Genomic DNA, 26,764 nt, shown 5'->3' with positions numbered 1-26,764 from the left:
CCCAAGCAGTCTATGCAGAGTAATTTGCAGGAAGTCTGTAGCCCACAGATGACAACTATGCAGACTGATGATGCTAGTTCTGATAAAGGCTGCTTTGTCAGTAAAGAGGACAGATGACAGAAACCCCATAATTGTGGTGGTCTAGTGCAAATGACAAAATTATTCCTCTAGAGAGAAATCTGCTCCTGATGATCCTTGCACTCACTGCAGATCATAGGAATAGTAGTGGTTGTCATGCAGGGCGCACATAATCGTACTTTGGCTAACACCATGTTGGTAGGCCACTAACCTCGAGCTTGTCTAGGGTTTGTCTCAGTACCCTGTAGAACCAAGACCTCCAAATCTGGTGTATGCACAGTCTGCTGTCTCCCTGTGTGTTCATCTGTCTGAAAGGACCTATGATCACACAAATGGCCAAAAAGGGCTTGAAGTGTTGTGTGATGTGGTTGATTTTTGTGAGGGTACTTGTTTTGGTATAGCTGTGCTACTTCTCAACCATTTCCACTTGCTTGATGATATGTAAACACCAAATCGACTTGTTACTGGCATAGTTACCAGACCATTTTGCTGCTTACAGTACATTGTATCAGTCACACAGCCTGCAGCACACAAGTAACACATGACATGTGGTCAGAGGAACTTTCATTCATCAGTGCCATCTACTGTGGCAACGTTGCATTTCCAGACCCATGTTCGTGGGATCCTTTCTCCTTTTCCAGTCAGGAATCTGTTCCTACAGTTTGTCAGTTTTATTGATGTTCACCCTGTATATTTTAGAATTTTTAGAAATGTGTAAAATGTTCTGACAGCACCAGAGAACAATTCGAAGTGATGAACCTATTTTTCAGGCCCTCTTCCGAAAACAGCAGGCGACTTCTGGCGTATGATTTGGGAACAACAGGCACTGGTGGTGGTGATGACTACCCGTGTGGTGGAAAGAGGTCGTAATAAGTGTGGCCAGTACTGGGAACCTACTGAGGGCGGGACAGCTACATTTGGAAATTTTAGTGTCACAACGACATCAGTTGAGCAGCAGCCTGATTACACGATCTCAACTCTACATCTGACTAATCAGAAGGTAATGTTTCAGTCACAAGACATTTTTCTTACCTTGTTCCTCAGTGAAGAACTGTAACTTGCCCTATTGTACTGTGTAACTAACCTGTGTAGAAAGAGACTGAATTCATTGACCCTCTCCTCGTGCAGACCCAGAAATGCAGAACTCCAACTATAAGTGGTTAGGTGCAACTTGTGCAGCTGGATCCTGCAGAAAATCATAATAGATGTAGGTGCTGTCTTTTAGGACTAGGAACAGAGGATAATAAGACTACGCTGTATAATGATCGGTGATTGCTTTTTGCTACATTTTATTGCCTACTTTCTTTTTTAGCAGAAGAAGCACTTTTCAGATTTTAAATACCTAAGATACAAAGTCATATTACCAATGACAGGTTTCATAAATTTTTTAAGGTGTGGTGATTTCTTCTTCCTTTTTGCATAGATCAGAATAATTTGCCCTATAACTGTCACTAATGTTTATCTGTGAATATCATAAATAAAATGTGGAACTAAAAAGTGTTCATTAGTGGACACAAGCAGTAGTTGCAGAACTAGGACCAATAATGAGAATCAGATTGTTAAACCATGAGCTAACCTGAAAACTTTTGAATACATAGGATAACTTCCTTCAAAAATGGTTCTAAGTTTTTTTTCTTTTTTCTGCTTATGTCACCTCTGTCCTTCTTGTGCTTTCACCTCTAATTTTTAATATATTTTCCTTAACAGCTGTATTTTTCCACCAGATTTATCACAGTTGCTGTCTTTTGTGGCCAAGAACTACATATTACTAACTCTGTGATTAGTATACCTTTATTTGTAAGGTATCTTAAATATGACCAGATAAGCAGACTGTAAACATTGTAGATATTTCACTGTACATCTTTTTTTGTCACGGTCCAACAACTAGAAAGACAATCATTTTCCACACAGTTTTAGACCATGAATTGTGAATTTTAGCTTGAATATAGTATTCTCCTACAACTATGCTACGATACTGTGTATTCCACCATTGATAAAAAGACTTCAAGGTTCTCCTCCCTCTTCCCATCTTCAGAATAGCACCTTTCATGGCTTTGTTGACCTCTGTGACCAACTAATATTTGTATCACTATCCGTTATTAAATCATAAAAGACTGTCCTCTGCATGTGTATTGTTTCTGAATTATGAATTTGAGGCACATGAGGAAATAGACTTTCTTCATTGTTATTCAGATTGCTGGTCTGTTACCAATACCATCCTGCTATCATTTTCAAAATTTTCTCCTTTGAAAAATGCTTACCTTCAAATTTTATTTTTCTTTAATTTTTGGGTGGATTTTTCTGTCAGTGATTTTCAATCAAATTTCATTGATAAGTCTCTGAACATGTAATAGCTTGGCCTTAAACACTGGTATTATTATGTGCACAAGTCCAGTACATTACCAGTTGTGCTGCAATGACCAACCAGTATAATTCTGTGTGTCTGTATCAGTTTGTGTGTTCTGAAGAAGAATGAAAGTTATTAAGGTATGATGTTTCAATCTCATTCATGTGCTTATCTGTTATTGTCCTAAAGAAGGAACTTTCTTTTTCAAAATTCTGCTTTCTCAGTGCATACATAGTTTTGCGTGGTTTATGTCTTTGGATAATTGTCATCTGCTTGTAGGTTTATCGCATGTATTGATGGGTGCAACTTGGAACTTGAAACCTAGGCTGGATGGACTAAAAAGATGTAACACATAGGCAAAACAGTGTGTTTTCTTGTGTAATAATTACATTGTTTTACAAAGAACTAGCCATCAAGTAAACTGAAATAAATCACAGGCTTTAATGAGAGAATTAATTGATGGTTGGGAAAGGTCTTTGACCTCAACCATTGAGTTTTCTCACAGAACATGTCACAACATGTCTTGAGAGACTCAATGAGAATTTCTCATACAGTTAATAATGTCCTTTTACAATCAACCTTACCTTAATTTTGTTCTACCTCTCTACCCCAACACTGATTACATTTTTTGACAGCTCATTCAGTGGTACATTGCATCATAGTCTCTTGTGCAGTTATATTCTTCTTCCCTTTTTGTCAGAACCCTATTATGCCTGCTGTCTTTAATTTGTAACACTTCTATTCTTTGTGACATACTGTAGACTGGAATCGGATACAAACTGCTTGCATGAGGCTCAGCAGCAAAATTTCCTAACCTTTTGTATGCATTGCATGATATTTAGTGGTGCTGATTAAATCACATGTGGGTTTCATACTATAACAAATTCTGCTGGTAAGAGATTCCGTAATGGGAACCATTTTTGTAGTGTCGTATTTAACGTGTGGTACTAACTTTACTTCAGTTAAGTGCAACCTTTTTGATGTCACCATTTGTAGCGTATACTGAATATGAATAGCAGCAACATTAGGGAAGGGCAATGTCCCTAGGCTTTAACTAAAATGAAATACAAACAAAACGCGGTGGAATTCATAATGTTTTGCTACTTCTGGGAATAAAATTGAATACTTAACATTTGTGTAGTTTGTGGTTGATTATGATACATGCCTGGTAATCCAACTGGTGTGCCAAAACAGTTGTGTGATACAGCAATTATTACAGTGATAGTCAACATGTTCATATAGTATAATTTATTAATATATAAAGGTCCTTAGTAAGTAGCATGTCTTGTTATAGCATTGAGGATGCGTATAGTGCATGTGAAGCTGAGGTTCACAAGATAAAATGCCAATTAAATGTATTTCTGAATAAAAAGGATATGCTTGTTTTGTCAGCTCATACAGTTATGATCACAATACGACAGTATAAGTGTCAAGTGGCATATAAATTGTTGTCCTACACTTCTACCAATTTTACTATGATTATACCAACTTTACTATGGCTATTCAATAACATCAGCTGGCAAATTGACAGGCAGTAATTACATATATAAATTTACAAACTCTATACTATGACATTTTGTTTCAGCACTGATAAGTACTTTCCTATGTGAACATATTCCAGAGGTAAATCAGTCTCAGCCTACAATATACCTTTCTAGAACTTTTACCTCTTCATCTTTTTCTCAACACAGTGTACATAAATGTTCTGCCATAATATGTTTTTCAGAAATGATAATCTTCTGCATATTATGATGATAATTGGATAATTGTGCATTTCAAATAATAATAACAGGAAAATATTATAAGTAGTTTCCATTCAAATTATAATGTTTTGTTGCATTAAGAAGAATTCACATAAGTATTAATCATCTGAGCATATTACTTCATATATGTATCTATCATTTGCATATGACATTATGTACGTATAAAAGACATGGTAAAATCTTGTATGCAGAAGCAATTACTAGAAAAATAATGTTTTTTACATAACAATAGTCAAGTAGTGTGAATTTATTTTATTTATTTATTTAGCAGCTTTGGATGTACATAAACAGATAAGTTCCAAGTAGATAATATTTACACTGCCAATTCAATACAATAATGATCACATACACTACTTAATTATTTTAATTACTGCAGTATCATACATAATTAACATTTTGTATTTAGTATACAGTCTACCTAGACATATTTTACTTCTACTCAACCATATATAAAAACACATCTTGAATTTATATGGCTGTCTATGCACATTTTAGTTCCATAACACTGTACGCGTGCTTCCAATTTTTTGCATTTAGTGTGTATTCATTGACTGAATAGGAAGGACTTTCTGTAAGCATATAGTTTTATTGTTTGCCTAAATTTCTCTTTCAAGCTTGTTTGAAACATAAAATGGTAAACAGTTCTATGTCGAACAATGGAAAATCCAGGACGGAATGCAACGATATTATGAAAAGAAAAGTTGCCACTCACGATATACCAGAGATGCTGGGTCACAGATAGGCACAACAAAAAGACTGTCACAAATAAAGCTTTCGGCGCATAAAGCCTTCGTCAAAATAGACAACAGATCACCCCCCCCCCCCCCCCCCCCCCCCCGGTCACACAAGCACAAGCGCGTGCGACTGCAGTCCCAGGCAACTGTAGCTGCACTGTAGTGTGTAGTAAATCATATTTTTGACGAAGGCCTTATGGGTCGAAAGCTTTATTTGTGACTTTTGTTGTGCCTACCTGTAACTCAGCATCTCAGCTATATGGTGAGTGGCCACTTTCCTTTTCATAATAATGCGAACAGTTCTACAGTTTCATCGCCACATCAGCAGTACTTCTTTCTAGAGTAGCTGTGTTGTGATATAAAACTCTTAACTTTATACTTTCTGGCAGCATGGTTATGTATATCTTCTAAAAAGTTAAAATTTTAAGTTTTTCGAATAGTGGCCTACAGCTAGCTGTTCTTCTTACATTAGCCATTATTCTGATGGCTACTTTTTGCTGTTTGAGTTTTTTTTTTACATCATGACCCCATATTCCTATTTAATTAAAATATGAGAAATACACCAATCCTATAGTATGAACCATGAACCTTGCCGTTGGTGGGGAGGCTCAGCACCACAACGGAGGGGTATCTGTTGAGAGGCCAGACAAACGTGTGGTTCCTGAAGAGGGGCAGCAGCGTTTTCAGTAGTTGCAGGGGCAACAGTCTGGATGATTGACTGATCTGGCCTTGTAACACTAACCAAAACGGCCTTGCTGTGCTGGTACTGCGAACGGCTGAAAGCAAGGGGAAACTATGGCCGTAATTTTTCCCAAGGGCATGCAGCTTTACTGTATGGTTAAATGATTATGGCGTCCTCTTGGGTAAAATATTCCGCAGGTAAAATAGTCCCCCATTTGGATCTCCGGGCGGGGACTACTCAAGAGGACGTCGTTATCAGGAGAAAGAAAACTGGCGTTCTATGGATCGGAGCGTGGAATGTCAGATCCCTTAATCGGGCAGGTAGGTTAGAAAATTTAAAAAGGGAAATGGATAGGTTAAAGTTAGATATAGTGGGAATTAGTGAAGTTCAGTGGCAGGAGGAACAAGACTTCTGGTCAGGTGACTACAGGGTTATAAACACAAAATCAAATAGGGGTAATGCAGGAGTAGGTTTAATAATGAATAGGAAAATAGGAATGCGAGTAAGCTGTTACAAACAGCATAGTGAACGCATTATTGTGGTCAAGATAGATACGAAGCCCACGCCAACCACAGTAGTACAAGTTTATATGCCATCTAGCTCTGCAGATGACAAAGAAATTGAAGAAATGTATGATCAAATAAAATAAATTATTCAGATAGTGAAGGGAGATGGAAATTTAATAGTCATGGGTGACTGTAATTCGTCAGTAGGAAAAGGGAGAGAAGGAAACATAGAAGGTGAATATGGATTGGGGGTAAGAAACGAAAGTGGAAGCCGCCTGGTAGAATTTTGCACAGAGCACAACTTAATCATAGCTAACACTTGGTTCAAGAATCATAAAAGTAGATTGTATACATGGAAGAAGCCTGGAGATACTGACAGGTTTCAGATAGATTATATAATGGTAAGACAGATATTTAGGAACCAGGTGTTAAATTGTAAGACATTTCCAGGAGCAGATGTGGACTCTGACCACAATCTATTGGTTATGAACTGTAGATTAAAACTGAAGAAACTGCAAAAAGGTGGGAATTTAAGGAGATGGAACCTGGATAAACTGACTAAATCCTTGTACAGAGTTTCAGGGAGAGCATAAGGGAACAATTGACAAGAATGGGGGAAAGAAATACAGTAGAAGAAGAATGTGTAGCTTTGAGGGATGAAGTGGTGAAGGCAGCAGAGGATCAAGTAGGTAAAAAGACGAGGGCTAGTAGAAATCCTTGGGTAACAGAAGAAATATTGAATTTAATTGATGAAAGAAGAAAATATAAAAATGCAGTAAATGGAGCAGGCAAAAAGGAATACAAACGTCTCAAAAATGAGATCGACAGGAAGTGCAAAATGGCTAAGCAGGGATGGCTAGAGGACAAATGTAAGGATGTAGACGCTTATCTCACTAGGGGTAAGACAGATATTGCCTACAGGAAAATTAAAGAGACCTTTGGAGAAAAGAGAGCCACTTGTATGAATATCAAGAGCTCAGATGGAAACCCAGTTCCAAGCAAAGAAGGGAAAGCAGAAAGGTGGAAGGAGTATATAGAGGGTCTATACAAGGGCGATGTTCTTGAGGACAATATTATGGAAATGGAAGAGGATGTAGATGAAGATGAAATGGGAGATATGATACTGCATGAAGAGTTTGACAGAGCACTGAAAGACCTGAGTCGCAACAAAGCTCCGGGAGTAGACAACATTCCATTAAACTACTGACAGCCTTGGGAGAGCCAGTCCTGACAAAACTCTACCATCTGGTGAGCAAGATGTGTGAGACAGGCGAAATACCCTCAGACATCAAGAAGAATATAATAATTCCAATCCCAAAGAAATCAGGTGTTGACAGATGTGAAAATTACCGAACTATCAGTTTAATAAGTCATGGCTGCAAAATACTAACATGAACTCTTTACAGACGAATGGAAAAACTGGTAGAAGCTGACCTTGGGGAAGATCAGTTTGGATTCTGTAGAAATATTGGGACACGTGAGGCAACTTATCTTAGAAGCTAGATTAAGGAAAGGCAAACCTACGTTCCTAGCATTTGTAGACTTAGAGAAAGCTTTTGACAATGTTGACTGGAATACTCTCTTTCAAATTCTGATGGTGGCAGGGGTCAAATACAGTGAGTGAAAAGCTATTTACAGTTTGTACAGAAACCAGATGGCAGTTATAAGAGTCGAGGGATATGAAAGGGAAGCAGTGGTTGGGAAGGGAGTGAGACAGGGTTGTAGCCTCTCCCCAATGTTGTTCAATCTGTATATTGAGCAAGCAGTAAAGGAAAAAAAAGAAAAATTCAGAGTAGGTATTAAAATCCATGGAGAAAAAATAAAAACTTTAAGGTTCGCCGATGACATTGTAATTCTGTCAGAGACAGCAAAGGACCTGGAAGAGCAGTTGAATGGAATGGATAGCGTCTTCAAAGGGAGATATAAGATGAACATCAACAAAAGCAAAACAAGGATAATGGAATGTAGTCGAATTAGGTCTGGTGATGCTGAGGGAATTAGATTAGGAAATGAGACACTTAAAGCAGTAAAGGAGTTCTGCTATTTGGGGAGTAAAATAACTGATGATTGTCGAAGTAGAGAGGATATAAAATGTAGACCGGCAATGGCAAGGAAAGCATTTCTGAAGAAGAGAAATTTGTTAACATCGAGTATAGGTTTAAGTGTCAGGAAGTCGTTTCTGAAAGTATTTGTATGGATTGTATGGAAGTGAAACATGGACGATAAATAGTTTGGACAAGAAGAGAATAGAAGCTTTCGAAATGTGGTGCTACAGAAGAATGCTGAAGATTAGATGAGTATATCACATAACTAATGAGGAAGTATTGAATAGGATTGGGGAGAAGAGAAGTTTGTGGCACAACTTGACTAGAAGAAGGGATCAGTTGGTAGGACATGTTCTGAGGCATCCAGGGATCACCAGTTTAGTATTGGAGGGCAGCGTGGAGGGTAAAAATCGTAGAGGGAGACCAAGAGATGAACACACTAAGCAGATTCAGAAGGATGTAGGTTGCAGTAGGTACTGGGAGATGAAGAAGCTTGCACAGGATAGAGTAGCATGGAGAGCTGCATCAAACCAGTCTCAGGACTGAAGACAACAACAACAACATAGTATCATCTGTTGCTAGTGGTTTAATGTTTCTGAGAACAAATGTAGGTGAACTTAGTTTGTGTGTCAATGTGACAGTATGGTCTTTCCACTGTAGATAGTTATCTGTGGTGAGTCCTAAGAACTTGTGTTTTGAACTATATTCATGTCCATTATTAATACTTGTTCCATTGGTCATGAATACAACATTTGGTAATGAAGTGGAACATGTCAGTTTAACAGGAGTTTTCTTTTCGAGATATAATCTCTCACTTTTTTTACAGTTACTACTTCATATGTAAAAATTCATCTGTTCAGTAGAAGGAGTTGACATTCAGAAATTCTTTTAATTGCTGGTTGGCTGTCTGTCAAACACTTAATGCTACTTGCTAAATGACCAAAGATTTTTGTGAGAGCGTGATTCACCTCTATCTGTGCCAAAGTGAGATTTACCACACAATGGTGAAGATCATCCTTTCTTCTAGTGTTGTAGCTATGCTCTTTGCTATTATTTTTGTATTGGGATGGAGTATTAATAACAAATTCCATAAGTGATTATATGTATTGTGAAGGCACTGTGAATAGTCAGAGTTCCTTACATAAATATCTGCTATGTAATCTTGGGTGAGCTGCAGCTGTTACTTTAATTACATTCTTTTGTGCAATAAAAACTTCACTCTTACTGATGAATTACCTCAGAATGTGATGCAGTATGAAAGCACTGAATGAAAGTAGGCATAATAGGCTAATTTACTGATATGTTTATGACCAAAATTTGAAATAACCCTTAAAGCATAAGTAGCTGAAACTAAACGTTTCAGCAGATCATGAATGTGTTTCTTCCAGTTCAATTTCTCATCATTGCACATGCCCAGAAATTTTGAATATTCTGCCTTAGCAAGAGACTTCTGCTCAAAGTCTGTATTTATCAGTGGTGATATGCTGTTTACTGTACAGATTTGTATATACTGTGTTTTCTCAAAATGTAGTGAGTCCATTTGCAGAAGACCCCTTAATTTTCTGAATGACATTATTTACAATGTCCTCAGCTAATTCTTGTTTGCAGGGTGTGGTTACTATGCTTGTATCATAAGCAAAAAGAAGTAGCTTTTCAGCTTCATGATTACAGGGTGGCAAGTCATTAATATATGTTAAGAACAACAAGGGATCCACAACTGAACCCAGTGGGACCCCATTCTTGATACCTCCCCAGTTAGAGGACTGCTGATTGTTGCAAACTGTCTGTACTGTTAATTTCAACCTTCTGGTTAAATATGAATTAAACCATTTGTGCACTGTCCCACTCATACAACAATACATAAGCTTATCTAGAAGAATTTCAAGATTCATACAGCAAAAGTCTTTGAGAGATCACAAAAAATTCCAATGGATGATGTTTGGTTATTCAGAGTATTTTATATTTGATCAGTGAAAGCATATATAACATTTTTTGTTAAAAATCCTTCCTGGAAACCAAACTGACATATTTTTTAGTACTTCCTTTTGAGGCATATGTGAAGCTACTCTTCAATACATTACTTTTTCAAGAATTTTGGGTAAAACTGTCAGAAGTGAGATTGGGCAGTAGTTGTTAGCATCAGACCTAACCTCTTTTTCATGCACTGGTTTAACAATAGCATATTTCAGTCTATCTGGAATAATGTGCTGTTGCAAAGAGTTGTTACATTTGAGGCTGAGAATCCTACTTATCTACATCTACATCTACACCTACATCTACATCTACACGGTTACTCTGCAATTCACAATTAAGTGCCTGGCAGAGGGTTCATCGAACCATTTTCATACTACTTCTCTACCATTCCACTCTCGAATGGCGCGTGGGAAAAAGGAGCACCTAAATCTTTCTGTTCGAGCTCTAATTTCTCTTACTTTATTCTGATGATCATTTCTCCCTACGTAGGTGGGTGTCAACAAAATATTTATGCATACAGAAGAGAAAGTTAGTGATTGAAATTTTGTAAATAGACCTCGCCGCAAGGGAAACCGCCTTTGTTTCAGTGACTGCCACCCCAGCTCGCTCATCATATCAGTGACAGTCTAACCCCTATTGTGCGATAACATGAAACGAACTACTCTGCTTTTCACTTTTTCGATGTCCTTCGTCAATCCTACCCAGTAAGGATCCCATACCGCACAGCAATATTCCAGCTGAGGACGGACAAGTGTGATGTAGGCTGTCTATTTAGTCGGTTTGTCACATTTTCTAAGTGTTCTGCCAACAAAGTGCAGTCTTTGTTTCGCCTTCCCCACAATATTATCTATGTGGTCTTTCCAATTTAAGTTGCTCGTAATTGTAATTCCTAGGTATTTAGTCAAATTGACAGCCCTTAGATTTGTGCGATTTATCGTACACCAAAATTTATCAGATTTCTTTTAGTACCCATGTGGATAACCTCACACTTTTCTTTGTTTATTACCAATTGCCACTTTTCGCACCATACAGAAATTCTCTCAAAATCATTTTGTAATTGGAATTGAGCATCTAATGATTTTACTAGATGGTAAATTACAGCGTCATCTGCAAACAATCTAAGGGGGCTGCTCAGATTATCACCTAGATCATTTATGTAAATCAGGAACAGCAGAGGGCCTATGACACTACCTTGTGGAACACCAGATTTAACTTCTGTTCTACTCGGTGATTTACCGTCTATCGCTACGAACTGTGACCTCTCTGAGAGGAAATCACAAATCCAGTCACACAACTGAGACGATACTCCATATGCATGCTATCTGATTAATAGTTGCTTGTGAGGAACAGTATCAAAAGCCTTCTGGAAATCTAGGAATATGGAATCAATCTGAGATCCCTTGTCGACAGCACTCATTACTTCATGAGAATAAAGAGCTAGCTGTGTTGCACAATAACGATATTTTCTGAATCCATGTTGGTTATGTATCAATAAGTCATTTTCTTCAAGGTGATTCATAATGTTCGAGTACAGTGTATGCTCCAAAATCCTACTGCAAATTGAGGTTAGTGATATGGGTCTGTAATTCAATGGATTACTCCTATTTCCTTTCTTGAATATTGGTGTGATCGGTGCTACTTTCCAGTCTTTAGGAACAGACCGAACAGACCTTTCATCAGGTGAGCAGTTGTATATGATTGCTAAGAAGGGTGCTATTGTGTCTGCATACTCTGAAAGGAACCTGATTGGTATACCATCTGGACTGGAAGACTTGCCTTTCTTTAAGTGATTTGAATTGTTTCGCAACACGTAAGGTATCTACTTTTATGTCACTCATGCTAACAGCTGTTCTGGTTTCGAATTCTGGAATATTTACTTTGTCTTCTTTCATGAAGGAGTTACGAAAAACTGTTTTAGTAACTCCACTTTAATGACACCATTGTCAGTAACATTTCCATCGCTATCGCGCAGTGATAGTATTGACTGTTTTATGCCTCTGGTGTACTCTACATATGACCAGAATGTCTTTGGGTTTTCTACCATATTTTGAGACAATGTTTCATTGTGGAAACTATTAAAAGCATCTTGCATTGAAAATTTCAAGCTTCCATGAAACTTAGCCAGTCTTGGGGATTTTGCGTTCTTCAGAATTTGGCATGCTTTTTTCATTGCTTCTGCAACAGTGTTCTGACGTGTTTTGTGTACCAGGTGGATCAGTCCCGTCTCTTATTAGCTTATGCGGTATGAATCTATCTATTGCTGTCAATACTGTATCTTTGAATTTGAGCCATATCTGGTCTTCACTTACATAATTAGTGTGGGAGGAATGGAGACTGGAGGCTGAGAACAAGCTTTTAGTACTCTGTTTGAAGTGGCAACAATTCCGTACAAGCTTTTACTTTTGAGTGAATTTATTATTTTCCTAATTTCAGTAGGAGAGGTGGGTTGAATTTCAGTTTTATCAAGTTGCATAGGTATTGCCTCTTCCATATACAGCCTTACATTTTCTGAAGAACACCTGAATCCTATTTTCTCTACAGCACTTAAAAATTTCTGCCAATGGTTATGCCAGTGGTATCATCTACTAAAAGAATCATTTCATTTTCAGTATTAAGAGGTAAATCGTTTTTATGAATCAGAAACAACAGAGATCCTAATATGATGCCTTGTGTTACACCATGGCTTATTTGTTGAAATTTAGATATATATTTGTTTCATTCAAATTTTACTTCTGTTGCTTGTTTCCTGTGTTACAGGTATGATTTACCGGGAACTGTTTCTCTAATCACATAGTGATCAAGTTTCCTTATTAAAGTATCATTGTCATCTACATCAAAAGTGTTAAGCTTTGATGTATCTTCTAGAACTTCATTATGCTTTACATGGCACAGAATTCTAAGAATAGTCCCAGAGCAGTTTCAAATTCCCATGACAGAATGTGCTTCTGGACACTAAAGTTCCTTTGAGTTTATTATCTTTCTCACCAAACTGTTTTATAACAATAAAACGTTTTTGCTAAGCACCAGAGAATAAAACCTCCCACATATTTTCTACATCAAAAATAGTTTTCTGGTTTTATTTCAATTTGAGCAACACCCTCCTCCCAAATCTTCCTTGAACATTATACCTGTAAATAATCTAGACTTGATACAAGAAGTAATAAGTCGGTACAATATATTATGCAGCTATATCATTTATTTCAAAACATCTTTTAGAACCATATAAAACATTCTCAGATGTCTTGCATTGTCAATTCATGGTAAAACCTCAAGCTTTTGACAGTTACTTCCATCGTCTTCATCAGGAGCAATGACAGCTACTCCTGACTAAGATGATGGAGGTAATCATCAAAAACTTGAGGATTTACCCTGAACTGATGTGGCAAGAAGTCTGAGAATGTTTCATACAACAGCATGATCACAAAAGACTTCCTTCTCATCTTTCATAACTAACTGTTTTACCATTTTCATTTTTGCAAGACATGTTTTACGATTCTTCATCTTATCCCTTGATACAAAAACATACTCCATGACAAAAGTGAGTGTTACACACCACAGTACAGAGACAGTTTCCTAACAGTACCAACCTCATCATATATCATAATCGTCATCTCCAGATTGCTACAATACAACTATACTTCATCAGTATCTCATCAAAACATGAAGAAAATATGTACTTTAGGACCTATCACATCATAATACTCATAGTTAACTCAAATTTTTGAACAATGTTCAACCTGCTTCCTCCACATTACAAAATATTTTGTACATAGTGTATCGGTTCTTAAATCATACTAATCCAGCACATGTTCAGTACGTTCAGAGAGAACGAAAACCACCTCTCCAATATATGTCAAACATTATTTCAGTTCACAAACAAAGTTACTTACATGAGACATAATTCTCACCTATTTTAGTTTTCAGATATTACATGTATGGTCTGGAAAATAAGCTCCTCACTCTAAACATTTTCCACAGTAAAATGTGCTTGTCATAGTTGTTAAAGTCCAAAGTTTCAGCTTAATATTCTCTGCTTATAATAAAATCCTTGTCAATATTTTCATTATAGCAGCTATATTTAAATGGTGATTACAGACCTTGAAGATGACAATAGCAGACCAAGAAGTCTGACTTCTTTCTTTCCACTTACAAATATAGCCCAAACGTTTCCCAAATAGGTCCAAAATTTGCATTTGTACAATTTTCATAAAACTAGGCAGCACCAAACTCAAATTATATCTGATATCATCAATCCAAAACCATTTTTCCTCAAAAACAGCAAAAAACTTACCTTCTCAAAATGTAAGACAATTCTCCACTAAACAATCATAAATGTAAATACACTCCTGGAAATGGAAAAAAGAACACATTGACACCGGTGTGTCAGACCCACCATACTTGCTCCGGACACTGCGAGAGGGCTGTACAAGCAATGATCACACGCACGGCACAGCGGACACACCAGGAACCGCGGTGTTGGCCGTCGAATGGCGCTAGCTGCGCAGCATTTGTGCACCGCCGCCGTCAGTGTCAGCCAGTTTGCCGTGGCATACGGAGCTCCATCGCAGTCTTTAACACTGGTAGCATGCCGCGACAGCGTGGACGTGAACCGTATGTGCAGTTGACGGACTTTGAGCGAGGGCGTATAGTGGGCATGCGGGAGGCCGGGTGGACGTACCGCCGAAATGCTCAACACGTGGGGCGTGAGGTCTCCACAGTACATCGATGTTGTCGCCAGTGGTCGGCGGAAGGTGCACGTGCCCGTCGACCTGGGACCGGACCGCAGCGACGCACGGATACACGCCAAGACCGTAGGATCCTACGCAGTGCCGTAGGGGCCCGCACCGCCACTTCCCAGCAAATTAGGGACACTGTTGCTCCTGGGGTATCGGCGAGGACCATTCGCAACCGTCTCCATTAAGGTGGGCTACGGTCCCGCACACCGTTAGGCCGTCTTCCGCTCACGCCCCAACATCGTGCAGCCCGCCTCCAGTGGTGTCGCGACAGGCGTGAATGGAGGGACGAATGGAGACGTGTCGTCTTCAGCGATGAGAGTCGCTTCTGCCTTGGTGCCAATGATGGTCGTATGCGTGTTTGGCGCCGTGCAGGTGAGCGCCACAATCAGGACTGCATACGACCGAGGCACACAGGGCCAACACCCGGCATCATGGTGTGGGGAGCGATCTCCTACACTGGCCGTACACCACTGGTGATCGTCGAGGGGACACTGAATAGTGCACGGTACATCCAAACCGTCATCGAACCCATCGTTCTACCATTCCTAGACCGGCAAGGGAACGTGCTGTTCCAACAGGACAATGCACGTCCGCATGTATCCCGTGCCACTCAACGTGCTCTAGAAGGTGTAAGTCAACTACCCTGGCCAGCAAGATATCCAGATCTGTCCCCCATTGAGCATGTTTGGGACTGGATGAAGCGTCGTCTCACGCGGTCTGCACGTCCAGCACGAACGCTGGTCCAACTGAGGCGCCAGGTGGAAATGGCATGGCAAGCCGTTCCACAGGACTACATCCAGCATCTCTACGATCGTCTCCATGGGAGAATAGCAGCCTGCATTGCTGCGAAAGGTGGATATACACTGTACTAGTGCCGACATTGTGCATGCTCTGTTGCCTGTGTCTATGAGCCTGTGGTTCTGTCAGTGTGATCATGTGATGTATCTGACCCCAGGAATGTGTCAATAAAGTTTCCCCTTCCTGGGACAATGAATTCACGGTGTTCTTATTTCAATTTCCAGGAGTGTATATCTTTCCTTCCTAGCAGGGTAAAAAATCTTTTAGTGTAACCATTCTTCAAATATCCTCAGATTTAACAAATTAAACACTACCTTCATTTCAAAACTGGAAGAATCTTTCTATCTCTTAGACAAATAAAAAACAAACTACTTATTAAAAGTGCTGTACATGTGAGAAACTCTTTCACATATACACCTGATACCTTATGAAGAAGGATAGCATGATAGGAGAAGATAACTTGAGAATGATTTACTGGATAGTCAGAGAATGAATGTGGCTCTGGAGACCAAAATTTTTGAAGTAAGATCCACATTAAGTTGGGGCCCTGTGTTCACTAGTCACATCGTCAGTGAAACCATGGTGTACATAAATCATCTCTATTTTCTAAATATCTTGTTTTACTACTGACATGAATTTCCTTGAAAGCACTTGCTTCAACTTGACATTATAAGTATGTGTTGAAAAATATGAAAATGCCTTGGACTTTTGACTCCAAATATTTCTTAGCATAACTGTACACTACATAGCTACTACTCAGTTTTGTGCTACACAACCCCATAGTACTTTTATATTCCTATAGTAACATTCTTAGCTTGTTCATTCTTTTATAGACAAATAGATATTTTCATAGTAACTTAATGTGCAGAATAACCTATTGTTCAACAGTTTCAGTTAAGTTTACAAATCACGTTGTATCTGCATTCAGATGGTATTTGGCAAACATGCTTGCTTATAGCTCACATTTGTTCAAATATTTTCTTTCTACTGTAGTCTTTTATATTTTACTTTATTTCCAGTACTTCTGCATTTATTGACATTTGCATAAACTATAGGTACAGCATCGGCAAAATTTCCAGTTCCACTTCTAATGTGTGTAACATTTTGTTGACAGATGACATCCACTATTGTCAACCCTTTTACATTGAAACCTACATTTTTGGTGTCTTCTTAGCATTTCATTTTCTACAGTCCAAATATTTTTAACTTCATTTGTGTGATCTAATTCTACCTTTAAATTGTTATTTTCAGCAAGACTGCTCCATGGATCCAATTGTTTGTGCTCTGGTTCTACCACAAGTTCTTTTTTTACTTTTGTGGCCTGGTTACTGAAGTTTGATATCTGGCTTCTCAAATTTTTTGCTTCATTGTTCTTAATACCAAGTTTGCCCACCAATGACTGATTTATTCCACTCCACAACTTTTCTACACTGTTCCTTAGTTCACTTGTCATTGCCTTGGTTTCACCACTGAATGCATATTCAACACAGTGTGTGTAAATTTCAGTTGTTATTACATTTCTTCTTATTTGGTTGTTTGTAACTTTATTTTCACAGACGGAAGAGAGCAGGGAAGTGAGTCACTTCCAATTCACATCTTGGCCGGATTACGGTGTACCACATAGTGCAATGGCCATGCTTGACTTTCTTGAGAAAGTGCGTCAGCAGCAGGCCAAAATGGTAGCTCGCTTGGGGGACACATGGGCTGGACATCCCCGTGGGCCACCAATTGTTGTACATTGTAGTGCTGGCATAGGTCGGACAGGTATGTGATTCTAATATTCATACTTCTCCTCTATCTGATGTGTAGAAAAGCAAAGATCACACATTGCCTGTGCAATCATCAGTCATAGGAAGACATGGTGTGAATCAACAGAAAATTCCTGTGTTACTAACTTCTCTCTCTCTCTCTCTCTCTCTCTCTCTCTCTCTCTCTCTCTCTGATTGAAAATGGTTTTGACAGCAGTACATACTGCTAATCTTGTAAATTGGGAAAGAAAATTAAATATTGATTCAAAACCTACTGTTTGAGTAAACTGTCCAATTGTAAAACTTTTAGATATTTGTCATTTTGCTTTGATTCCACGAGTATGCTTTCCTACCTGCATTAAAATTGTACTGCCAATCTTTGTGCTTACATAAAAATTTTCTGTTTCATTTCACTATAATGTTTTGCATCAATAAATTTCTTTCAGTTTATTGTAATTAATTAATAAAGTTAATACAAATGTTAAGTGTCTACAGTAGTGGTGGTAGCACAAGGTGCTGTTGATAACAATGGGTTCCTAATAGAAATATAACCCTGACTATATGTTTAAGAGACAATTTTGCAGCCCAGCAGAAAAGAAAAATAGCTAAAAAAGGATAACTTGTATAGTATACATAATCTTCCAGCTTATATATTTCCTGATTTTTCCCTATTTGAAGGAAAAATATTAACTTCTATTTTAATTTAATGCTATTTCTGTAAGTTTCTTGTTTTTTTCCGTACAACTTTGTTAACATCATTTTAACAAGTTTTGCAAGTGGGAACTACAGATAATAAGATTCTACTACCCATTAAAAGTATATAAATAATAAATTTCACTGAAATTGTTGGAGATGCTAAGAAGGCTCTTTGAAGGATATTAAATAGAGAATATGTTCCATGGAAAACATGTTACTTTAAAGACCAGTAAATAAGAAAGGGTCACATAATGACCCAAATCGCCATAAGGGATTGGCAGTGACCCCTTTCATTGGAAGACTGTACTTGGAGGTACTGAAAGCTCTGGTAGAGAAAGAAAGAACTCACAAGCAGCAAGAATAACAAGCCAAGCTCTGAACAGGAAGATTGGTAATGGACATCTTCACAATGAAACGAAAACATGAAAAATGCAAAAAGGTTGGACTGGAGACGCAAGCTGCATTGATTGACCTAGAGAAAGCATATGATAATGTACCCACCAACAAACAGTGGGAAAAGTTGAAAGAGAGAGAGTTTGACCAAAGATTGCTAAAGGCTAATACAGCAAGAGTAATGATTGCGAATAACTGAATAGAAGCATTTGAGGTAAATAGGGGTCTGCAGCAGGGATGTGCACTGTCACCGACCCTCTCTAAGCTGCATCTAGGAGGAATATGCAGACTTAGTCTATATTTTGCAGACGGCCAGATTGTAATAGCTGAAGATGAAGATGTTCTGAGCTATATAATAAGAAAACTTAAAGAGGATTACAATAAAGCTGGCCTGAAGAATAATGTAAAGAAGTGTGGGTACTTGGCTGTTGGAATGGAAAAAGTAAATAATTTGGAAGTAGATAGAGAATTAATTGTAGGTGTCAAAAAGGCAAAATGTCTTGGGGATTATTTAATAAACAGGGCACTGGCCATGATGAAGTCACTAGTAGGATTAATAAAGTATAAGCTCTGACAGGGACAATGAACTCTGTTCTGTGGAAGAAAAAGATGAGAAGAACAAGGAAGAAGAGACTATAAGAGTACAGTCTGGAGTGTAGTTTAGTACAGAGCAGGAGCCTGGGATATTACCATTTGAGTAGGGTGAAGACAGGATACCAAATAGGATACTATGATGGATCCCATCCCACCAGAAGAAAAGGGATTGCCCGTGATGCAACTGACAGCATGAAATGGAGGAGGCAATGGAAGTAAAGAATATGAACATTGAGGAAAGCCAAGGCAGAAGAAGATCACAACTGAGGTCGATAAGTGGTGCCAGCCACAGCTAACCTGCAAGGAAAAGAAGAAGAAGAAGAAATAACAAATTTCATTAGTATTCTGATTTAGAGAGTCCTGCTCCATTATATTTATCTTTGTTTGATAAAACATACAACCCAAGTTCTGTCTGAAATGTTCTATGCGCCATTATAATTATAGGATAACACGAGCAAACACTAAGAATAATAATGATGATAAAAATAATGACAATGACAAAATCCATATTTTATCATGCTTACTTTGCTATTATTATAATAGAGGGAAACATTCCACGTAGGAAAAATATATTTAAAAACAAAGATGATGTGACTTACCAAATGAAAGTGCTGGCAGGTCGACAGACACACAAACAGACACAAACATACACACAAAATTCAAGCTTTCGCAACAAACTGTTGCCTCATCAGGAAAGAGGGAAGGAGAGGGAAAGACGAAAGGATGTGGGTTTTAAGGGAGAGGGTAAGGAGTCATTCCAGTCCCGGGAGCGGAAAGACTTACCTTAGGGAGAAAAAGGACGGGTATACACTCGCACACACACACATATCCATCAACTGCATCATACGAGAAAAGTCTGAAGTTACTGTTAACATTACCTGCAAGGTCATTAACATACAAAATGAACAGCAAGGCTCCAGAGACACTTCCCTGGAGCACTTTAAAAATTATTTGTGTGTCTGTCAGTGGCTCTCCATCCAAGACACCACACTGCATCCTCCCTACCAAGAAATCTTCAGTCCAGTCACAAATTTTGCATGCTACCCCATACAGCTGTACTTTTGATGATAAGCACTCATGTGTACTGAGTCAAATGCTTCTTGGGAATCAAGAAATACTGTGTATACCTGACTGCTTTGATGTATGCTGCCAGGATATCTTATTAGAAAGCTATTAGTTGGTTTTCACATGATGAGTGTTTTTGGAATCCATGCTGGTTGGATTGGAGGAGGTCATTCTGTGTGATATATCTCATTATTTTTGAATAATATGTTTCAAGTTTCTGCAACAACCAGATATCAAGGTTATTTCTACATCTACATCTACATTTATACTCCGCAAGCCACCCAACGGTGTGTGGCGGAGGGCACTTTACTTGCCACTGTCATTACCTCCCTTTCCTGTTCCAGTCGCGTATGGTTCGCGGGAAGACCGACTGTCTGAAAGCCTCCGTGCGCGCTCTAATCTCTCTAATTTTACATTCATGATCTCCTTGGGAGGTATAAGTAGGGGAGGCAATATATTCGATACCTCATCCAGAAACGCACCCTCTCGAAACCTGGCGAGCAAGCTACACCGCGATGCAGAGCGCCTCTCTTGCAGAGTCTGCTACTTACATTAATGTTTATATTGCACAAGATTTGTTATGTAGGACATTTGCAATTGAAAAGCATGATTGATTAATTTAGAGAGATGTGCTTCAGTTGTATTAAAGATTTATTCAAACAATGACCAGTTTTGGGATGTTAAAATCCCATCTTCAAGTGTATAAACATGCAATGTAGATGGCTGTTTTGTGGATCAGCTCTGCTACCCCTCTTGTAGATGTGTGTGACTTTGGCTTTCTTTCAATTGTCATGCATGGGTTTCTGTTTATGTGATCTAAAGTAGATTATGGATAAAGGAGGTGGTAACTCAGCTGTGGATTCAAGACTGAATGTGATAGGTACTGCACTGGACCTGGGAGCTTTGTTCAGTTTTAAAGATTTCAACTATATCTCAACATCACTTACATTAATGTTTATATTGCACAAGATTTGTTATGTAGGACATATGCAATTGAAAAGCATGATTGATTAATTTAGAGAGATGTGCTTCAGTTGTATTAAAGATTTATTCAAACAATGACCAGTTTTGGGATGTTAAAATCCCATCTTCAAGTGTATAAACATGCAATGTAGATGAGGGAAGCAATATATAACATATCTGGAGACACCAAAGAGCAGACTAATGAAACAAGGTGACTCACTTTTTGTATTTGGTAAAGCATAATATGTGGTCAGGCCAGTCACTCCAAGGGCCCAAATCACCACATCTTTGATGAAAATTGAAAAAAGAGGAGAGGGCCTAATGGACCTAAAAAGTAGTGTCCAGGTGGGTAGGGTGAAGCAGAAACAAACCAAAAACAAACGCTGTACCCACACTGTGTACCTTTGGACAGCTGCGTGCTATTAACACCAGTCATGACCGACTGCGGAGGGTCATGCCGGAAGATTATTAGGCATTGTACAGTGGAGCTGCCAATGGTGTACAAGGAAGTAAACTGATGCCTTTATTAGTGAGGACATGGAGAATCTGGACTGACAGATCCAAGCACGTACAATACTTCATTTTGAACTGTAGTAGGCTGTTAAACTGGATAACTCTTGAACATGTAACAATATGTCAAACAATGGAAAATCCAGGATGGAATGTAACAATATTGTGAAAAGGATAGTTGCTACTCACCATATAACGAATCAGAATCTCTGCTATATGGTGAATAGCAACTATCCTTTTCATAATAATGTAACAATATGTGAAGTTTTAGGTAATTAGGCAATGGTACATATGCAGAATGAATGAACAGTAAAAACAGTGATTAAAAATTAGTGGTAATGTAGACCATGCGAAGTAGATCATCATAATGATACATTATGGGCTCTACATACATACATAAAAAGGATACATAAAAAAGAATCACATATCTAAAATGTGAATGTTGCAATTTAAGCAGAGAAATAATAAAACAAAATGACCAAGCTGAGTGCTTTACATTATACAAAACTCTTAATGATATGTAAAAGATGGCTAAGAAGTGAAAAACCAAGCAGATGGGAGAAAAATAAGCCTGAAACTCACAGACTTGTAAAAATATGTGCTGTATTATGCAACAAGGCAATGGTACGTAGTCAAAATGGGTGAACAGAGGATACTGTTTGTCACTGTATAGCAAGAAAACTGTAATAATAGCTGCTCTGTAATTACTAATTACCATATAAATGTAACTCTTGAGTCACCAGTCATGGAAAGACATTGTGTGAATGCAATGCAGAAGAAAATTCGTGTGTTACTAACTTCTGTGTTTCTCTCTTTGATTGAAAAATGATTTTGACAGCACTATGCACTACTGATCTCTTAAAATTTGGAAAGAAGATTAAATACTGCCAGAAGATCTGCTGTTTGCATAAATGGTACAGTTGCAAGACCTTTAAATGCTTGACATTTTGCTGTGATTCCATGACCATGCTTTCCTACCTGCATTAAAAATGTGCTGCAGATCTTTGTGACAGATTTTGTTTACAGAAAAAATCCTTTCTACTTTGTTTAGAAGTATCTCTTCTTTTTCAAGTAGCTTACCTATTAGTTTTAAGCATTAAACAATTACATTTGATTAATTCTCAAATTATTTCACAATGCAGGAACATTTTGCACTCTGGACATATGCATCAGTCGCCTGGAAGATGTAGGTACCGTCGATGTCAGAGGAACGGTGGAACGAATACGCTCCCAGAGAGCATACTCGATACAGATGCCAGATCAGTATGTGTTCTGCCATCTAGCACTGATTGAATATGCCATTGCCAAAGGACTAATTCCGGAGGTCGACCTGGCAGGCTTCGACAATGGTGTTGATGATGAGTCAGATTAGGTTGTGTACAAAGTTGTGTGCTGACTTTGTTCTGACTTTAAACAGTATTTCAGTGTTATTGTGGATACCGAATAATTTTGTATATCCTTGGTGTGATAAAATGTCTGTCTCAAGTTACATATTAACTGAAATATCATGAGGCTTTATAACAAGACACAAAGAAGCCAGCTGTTGTTGTGTGATATGTGATAGAATTATGAATGTATTATGTGTGACTGTGTCCAGTGTTGCCAATTTTGTTACCAAGTTACAGAACTTGTACATGAATCTCTGCCGGACATTTTGGTGTTACACTGGAGAATTAAATTTTGTCATATTCATAATCTGTGTTTTAGACTGTCACAATAGTTACTGTACATTGTCTCTGTATATACAATTGATGTGTAATGTACATTTATCAACAAACTATGTGATACAAATATTCGTGCTATCAATTGTGATTTTTATTTTACTGTTCTATTTTTCTCTCTTCAATAACTTTGTCAAACCAAGTGTAACAGGCAACAAAACTGTCATATCACATATATCAGAAGTATATTTCTACTGAGGTGAATATCTCAGTCTAAATTCTATGGGGAATTAGAGAATGGTACACTTAAAATAACAAGTTTTTACAGCTGTGTAAGAATATGTACAAACATATTTATTGAAAAGTTCCTGATGTTCTAAGCAGTAAATATAATCTGCATAATGTTGTATGTGTGAAAACTTGTTGCTGTTTCTCCAGAACTGAAGTATTGGAGAATTTCCATTCCAGTTAACATTGTACCTCAACATTTCTGTATTACCTTGGTTCTGCTCTAATATCACATAGAGTCTGAGCTAATATTGCAAATTGTGGCCTTACTAAAGGTAACTTCCTTTCTGATGTTCAAGGTTATTTAAACTGTGATCAGTGCATCAGTTAAACATTGTGATTGAATCTGTGAATGCCTTTCCATTCAGCAAACAATGTAATTTATGTTTGTGATGCCTTATGGCCTGATGTTGTCCTTGTGACAACAACAGTTACTTTCATGAAGATTTTACGAAGCATTAAGAAATTTAATATGCAATGCATGCTGCAGGTATTATACTGTCTTGTAAAAGATGTCAGTCACAAACTATGTAGGACTGAAATAAAGAGTAGTGTGACAGTTTTTACATTCACATTATTAGAATGTCGTCAGTTCCTTTTTTTTCTATAATATATGTGTGTGATATACCTTGACAACTTGCAGATGGTGAAATTTATATGTTTATGAAAAACATATACATTGTAAATATCTTCCAAGCAGAAGTGTGATAAAAACATGAGAAGAAATAATCATGCAACTGAAGATATTGAACAGCAATGTTGATGAGCAAATTTCTATTGAAAACGAAACATTCCGAACAGCACCAGACCATTACTCACCTATGTCTGTTGTTATGGCCTTCAGCCCAAAGATTGGTTTAATGCAGCCCTCCACACTACCGCATCCTGTGCAAGCCTCTTCAGTTCTAATAATTAATGCAACCTGTGTCCATTTGAACATGCTTAGTGCATTCATTTTTTGGCAGCCCCGTACAATTTTTACCCCTATACTTCCCTCCATTATCCAGTCAACCAGTCCCTTCTGTTAGTCTATTTGTGCCATGAATTTCTTGCTACCACAGTTCAGTTCAGTAATTCCTCATTAGTTACTCAACCTATCTATTTCATCTTCAGTAAAATTAGGTAGCACCAAAAGCTTCTTTTCTCTTCTTGACTAAAATGCAAATCAACCGTGTTTCACTCCCATACGAGGCCACACTCCCAAGAACCTTCAAGAAGACATCTTAACACTTAAATTTATTTAGGTATTAACAAATACCTCTTTGTACTTCAGCCTTCATCAGTTATTTTGCTGCCCAAATAGAAAACTCATTCACTGCTTTTAACATATCATTCCTAACACAATTCCCTCAGCGAGCCTGAGTTAATTTGACTACATTCCATTAGCCTTGTTTAAATTTTGTTGATATTGATCCGTATCCTCCTACGGTAGTTTTATCTTGAAACTGTTCCATTGGTCCATGTTTGCACACAAAAACAACAATATGGGATTGTTGGTCTGCTTTGTCACAAAACACCTCTGTTATTTATTCCCAAACTATTTTCGGCGGAAGATATTGCCTTCACCAGTGGGTACTTTGATTCTAAAATATGCAGAAATAACATTGTAAAACAGCATTTCATGGTTACTGTTTGGCTGCAGATATTGTTTACTGTGAATAATGTCATAATACCATATTTACTATATGTAACAGCATGATTTTACAATTGTTGCTGCTGTTTCCAGCACATTTTCTGCATTTTTTTGTTGCTGTTATTCTCGGCATACATTATGTCATCTGCAGCTCTTTTGGGTGGTTGGATAAGCAATGGATAACAGTGCTTGTGGATAGGGGTTTTCCGTAGATGGAAAATTCATGTTGGTTGTTGTTTCGTTTACTTGTATAATCCAGGAAATTTAGTTTCTTGTTTTCGTCTATTTCCATTGTGAAGTTGGTTTGTGGGTGTACTGTGTTGATGTTACTGTGTAGTTCTTCTATCCTGTTTTGTGTTTCACTTTTGCAGAACACCTAATGAACAAAAACTACAATCCCACTAATATCAAAATTGATCTACATACCCTGAAACACAGCAACAATTTATACAGAAAACTAACAATAGAAGAAAATTATTACATATAAATAGTTATAATGGAAGGAAAAAACAAAATACATGAAAACACAACACTTTGCAACAACACACTGTTTACCGCTCTTAGAGAACTGACACAGGATACAAAACAGGATAACACACACACACACACACACACACACACCTTCTCTCTCTCTCTCTCTCTCTCTCTCTCTCTCTCTCTCTCTCTCTCCATCTTACACAGAGACATAAATAAGGAACAAATATCGTCTTAACTCCCGCTACAATTTTCGTAACCTTCTTATAATGGGTGATACATTTCTCACGGCACACACCAACAGCAAGATGGCGTAATGTTTTGGATTACAAACAAGGTGTGAAAGTTATGTTTTTCTGTGTCTAAAAACAGCTGTAAGCTGTCCAATGAATGTGAGTACATAACAGTTCATGTAATAACTAGTAATCTCCAAACCTGTATCGACAGCTCTACTGCCATCCCAATTGTATGATGCTGATATATAAAACTTAATGTTTTTGTATTTGTTTACTACCAGTGACTCATACAGTTGCAGATGACATGATGTATGGCGAGAATAACAGCAACAAAAATATGCAGAAAATATGCCAGAAGCAGTGGCAACAATCTTAAAATCAAGCTGAGATGTACAGTAAATAAGGTATTATCAAATTATTCACAGGAAACAATATGTTTTGCAATGTTTTATGAGTATGCTATTTCTGTGTTTTAGAATCAAAGAACCCACTGATGATGGCTACTTTGAGAATAAATAAATAACAAAAGTGTTTTGCATCAAGGCGGACCCACAATTTCATATTGTTGTTTTTGTATCCTCCTTTTTAGACTCTGCAATTCCAAGTCCTTTACTGCCTCTGACTCAATTACAGTGTCACCAGCAAACCTCAAAGCTTTTATTTCTTCTCCCTAAAATTTAATTTGTTCTCCAAATTTCTCCTTTGTTTTCTTTACTGGGTGCACATTGTACATATTGGATAACATTGAGGATAGGCTGCAACCCTGCTCCGTTCTCAAGCAATGCTTCCCTTGCTCGTTCTTTGACTCTTATATTTGCAGTCTGGCTTCTGTACAAGTTG

At 37.8% G+C, this 26,764-nt stretch overlaps 1 protein-coding gene across 3 annotated transcripts in view; it reads left to right on the top strand.

The window, feature by feature from the left end:
- Positions 1 to 24,164, top strand: part of LOC126412356 (tyrosine-protein phosphatase non-receptor type 9) — a 796,012-nt gene extending 771,848 nt beyond the window's left edge. For all 3 annotated transcript variants that reach the window (XM_050081912.1, XM_050081910.1, XM_050081911.1), the window contains 3 exons: positions 849 to 1,078; positions 17,220 to 17,427; positions 22,775 to 24,164. In XM_050081912.1, the coding sequence (XP_049937869.1) occupies positions 849 to 1,078; positions 17,220 to 17,427; positions 22,775 to 23,004 (668 nt within the window). In that variant the 3' untranslated portion in view covers positions 23,005 to 24,164. The remainder of the gene's footprint in view (positions 1 to 848; positions 1,079 to 17,219; positions 17,428 to 22,774) is intronic.
- The last annotated feature ends 2,600 nt before the right edge of the window (positions 24,165 to 26,764 follow it).

Source organism: Schistocerca serialis, chromosome 7 (genome assembly GCF_023864345.2).
Source record: "Schistocerca serialis cubense isolate TAMUIC-IGC-003099 chromosome 7, iqSchSeri2.2, whole genome shotgun sequence".
Taxonomy (NCBI): domain Eukaryota; kingdom Metazoa; phylum Arthropoda; class Insecta; order Orthoptera; family Acrididae; genus Schistocerca; species Schistocerca serialis.
This window is presented reverse-complemented; position numbering and strand designations above follow the sequence as displayed.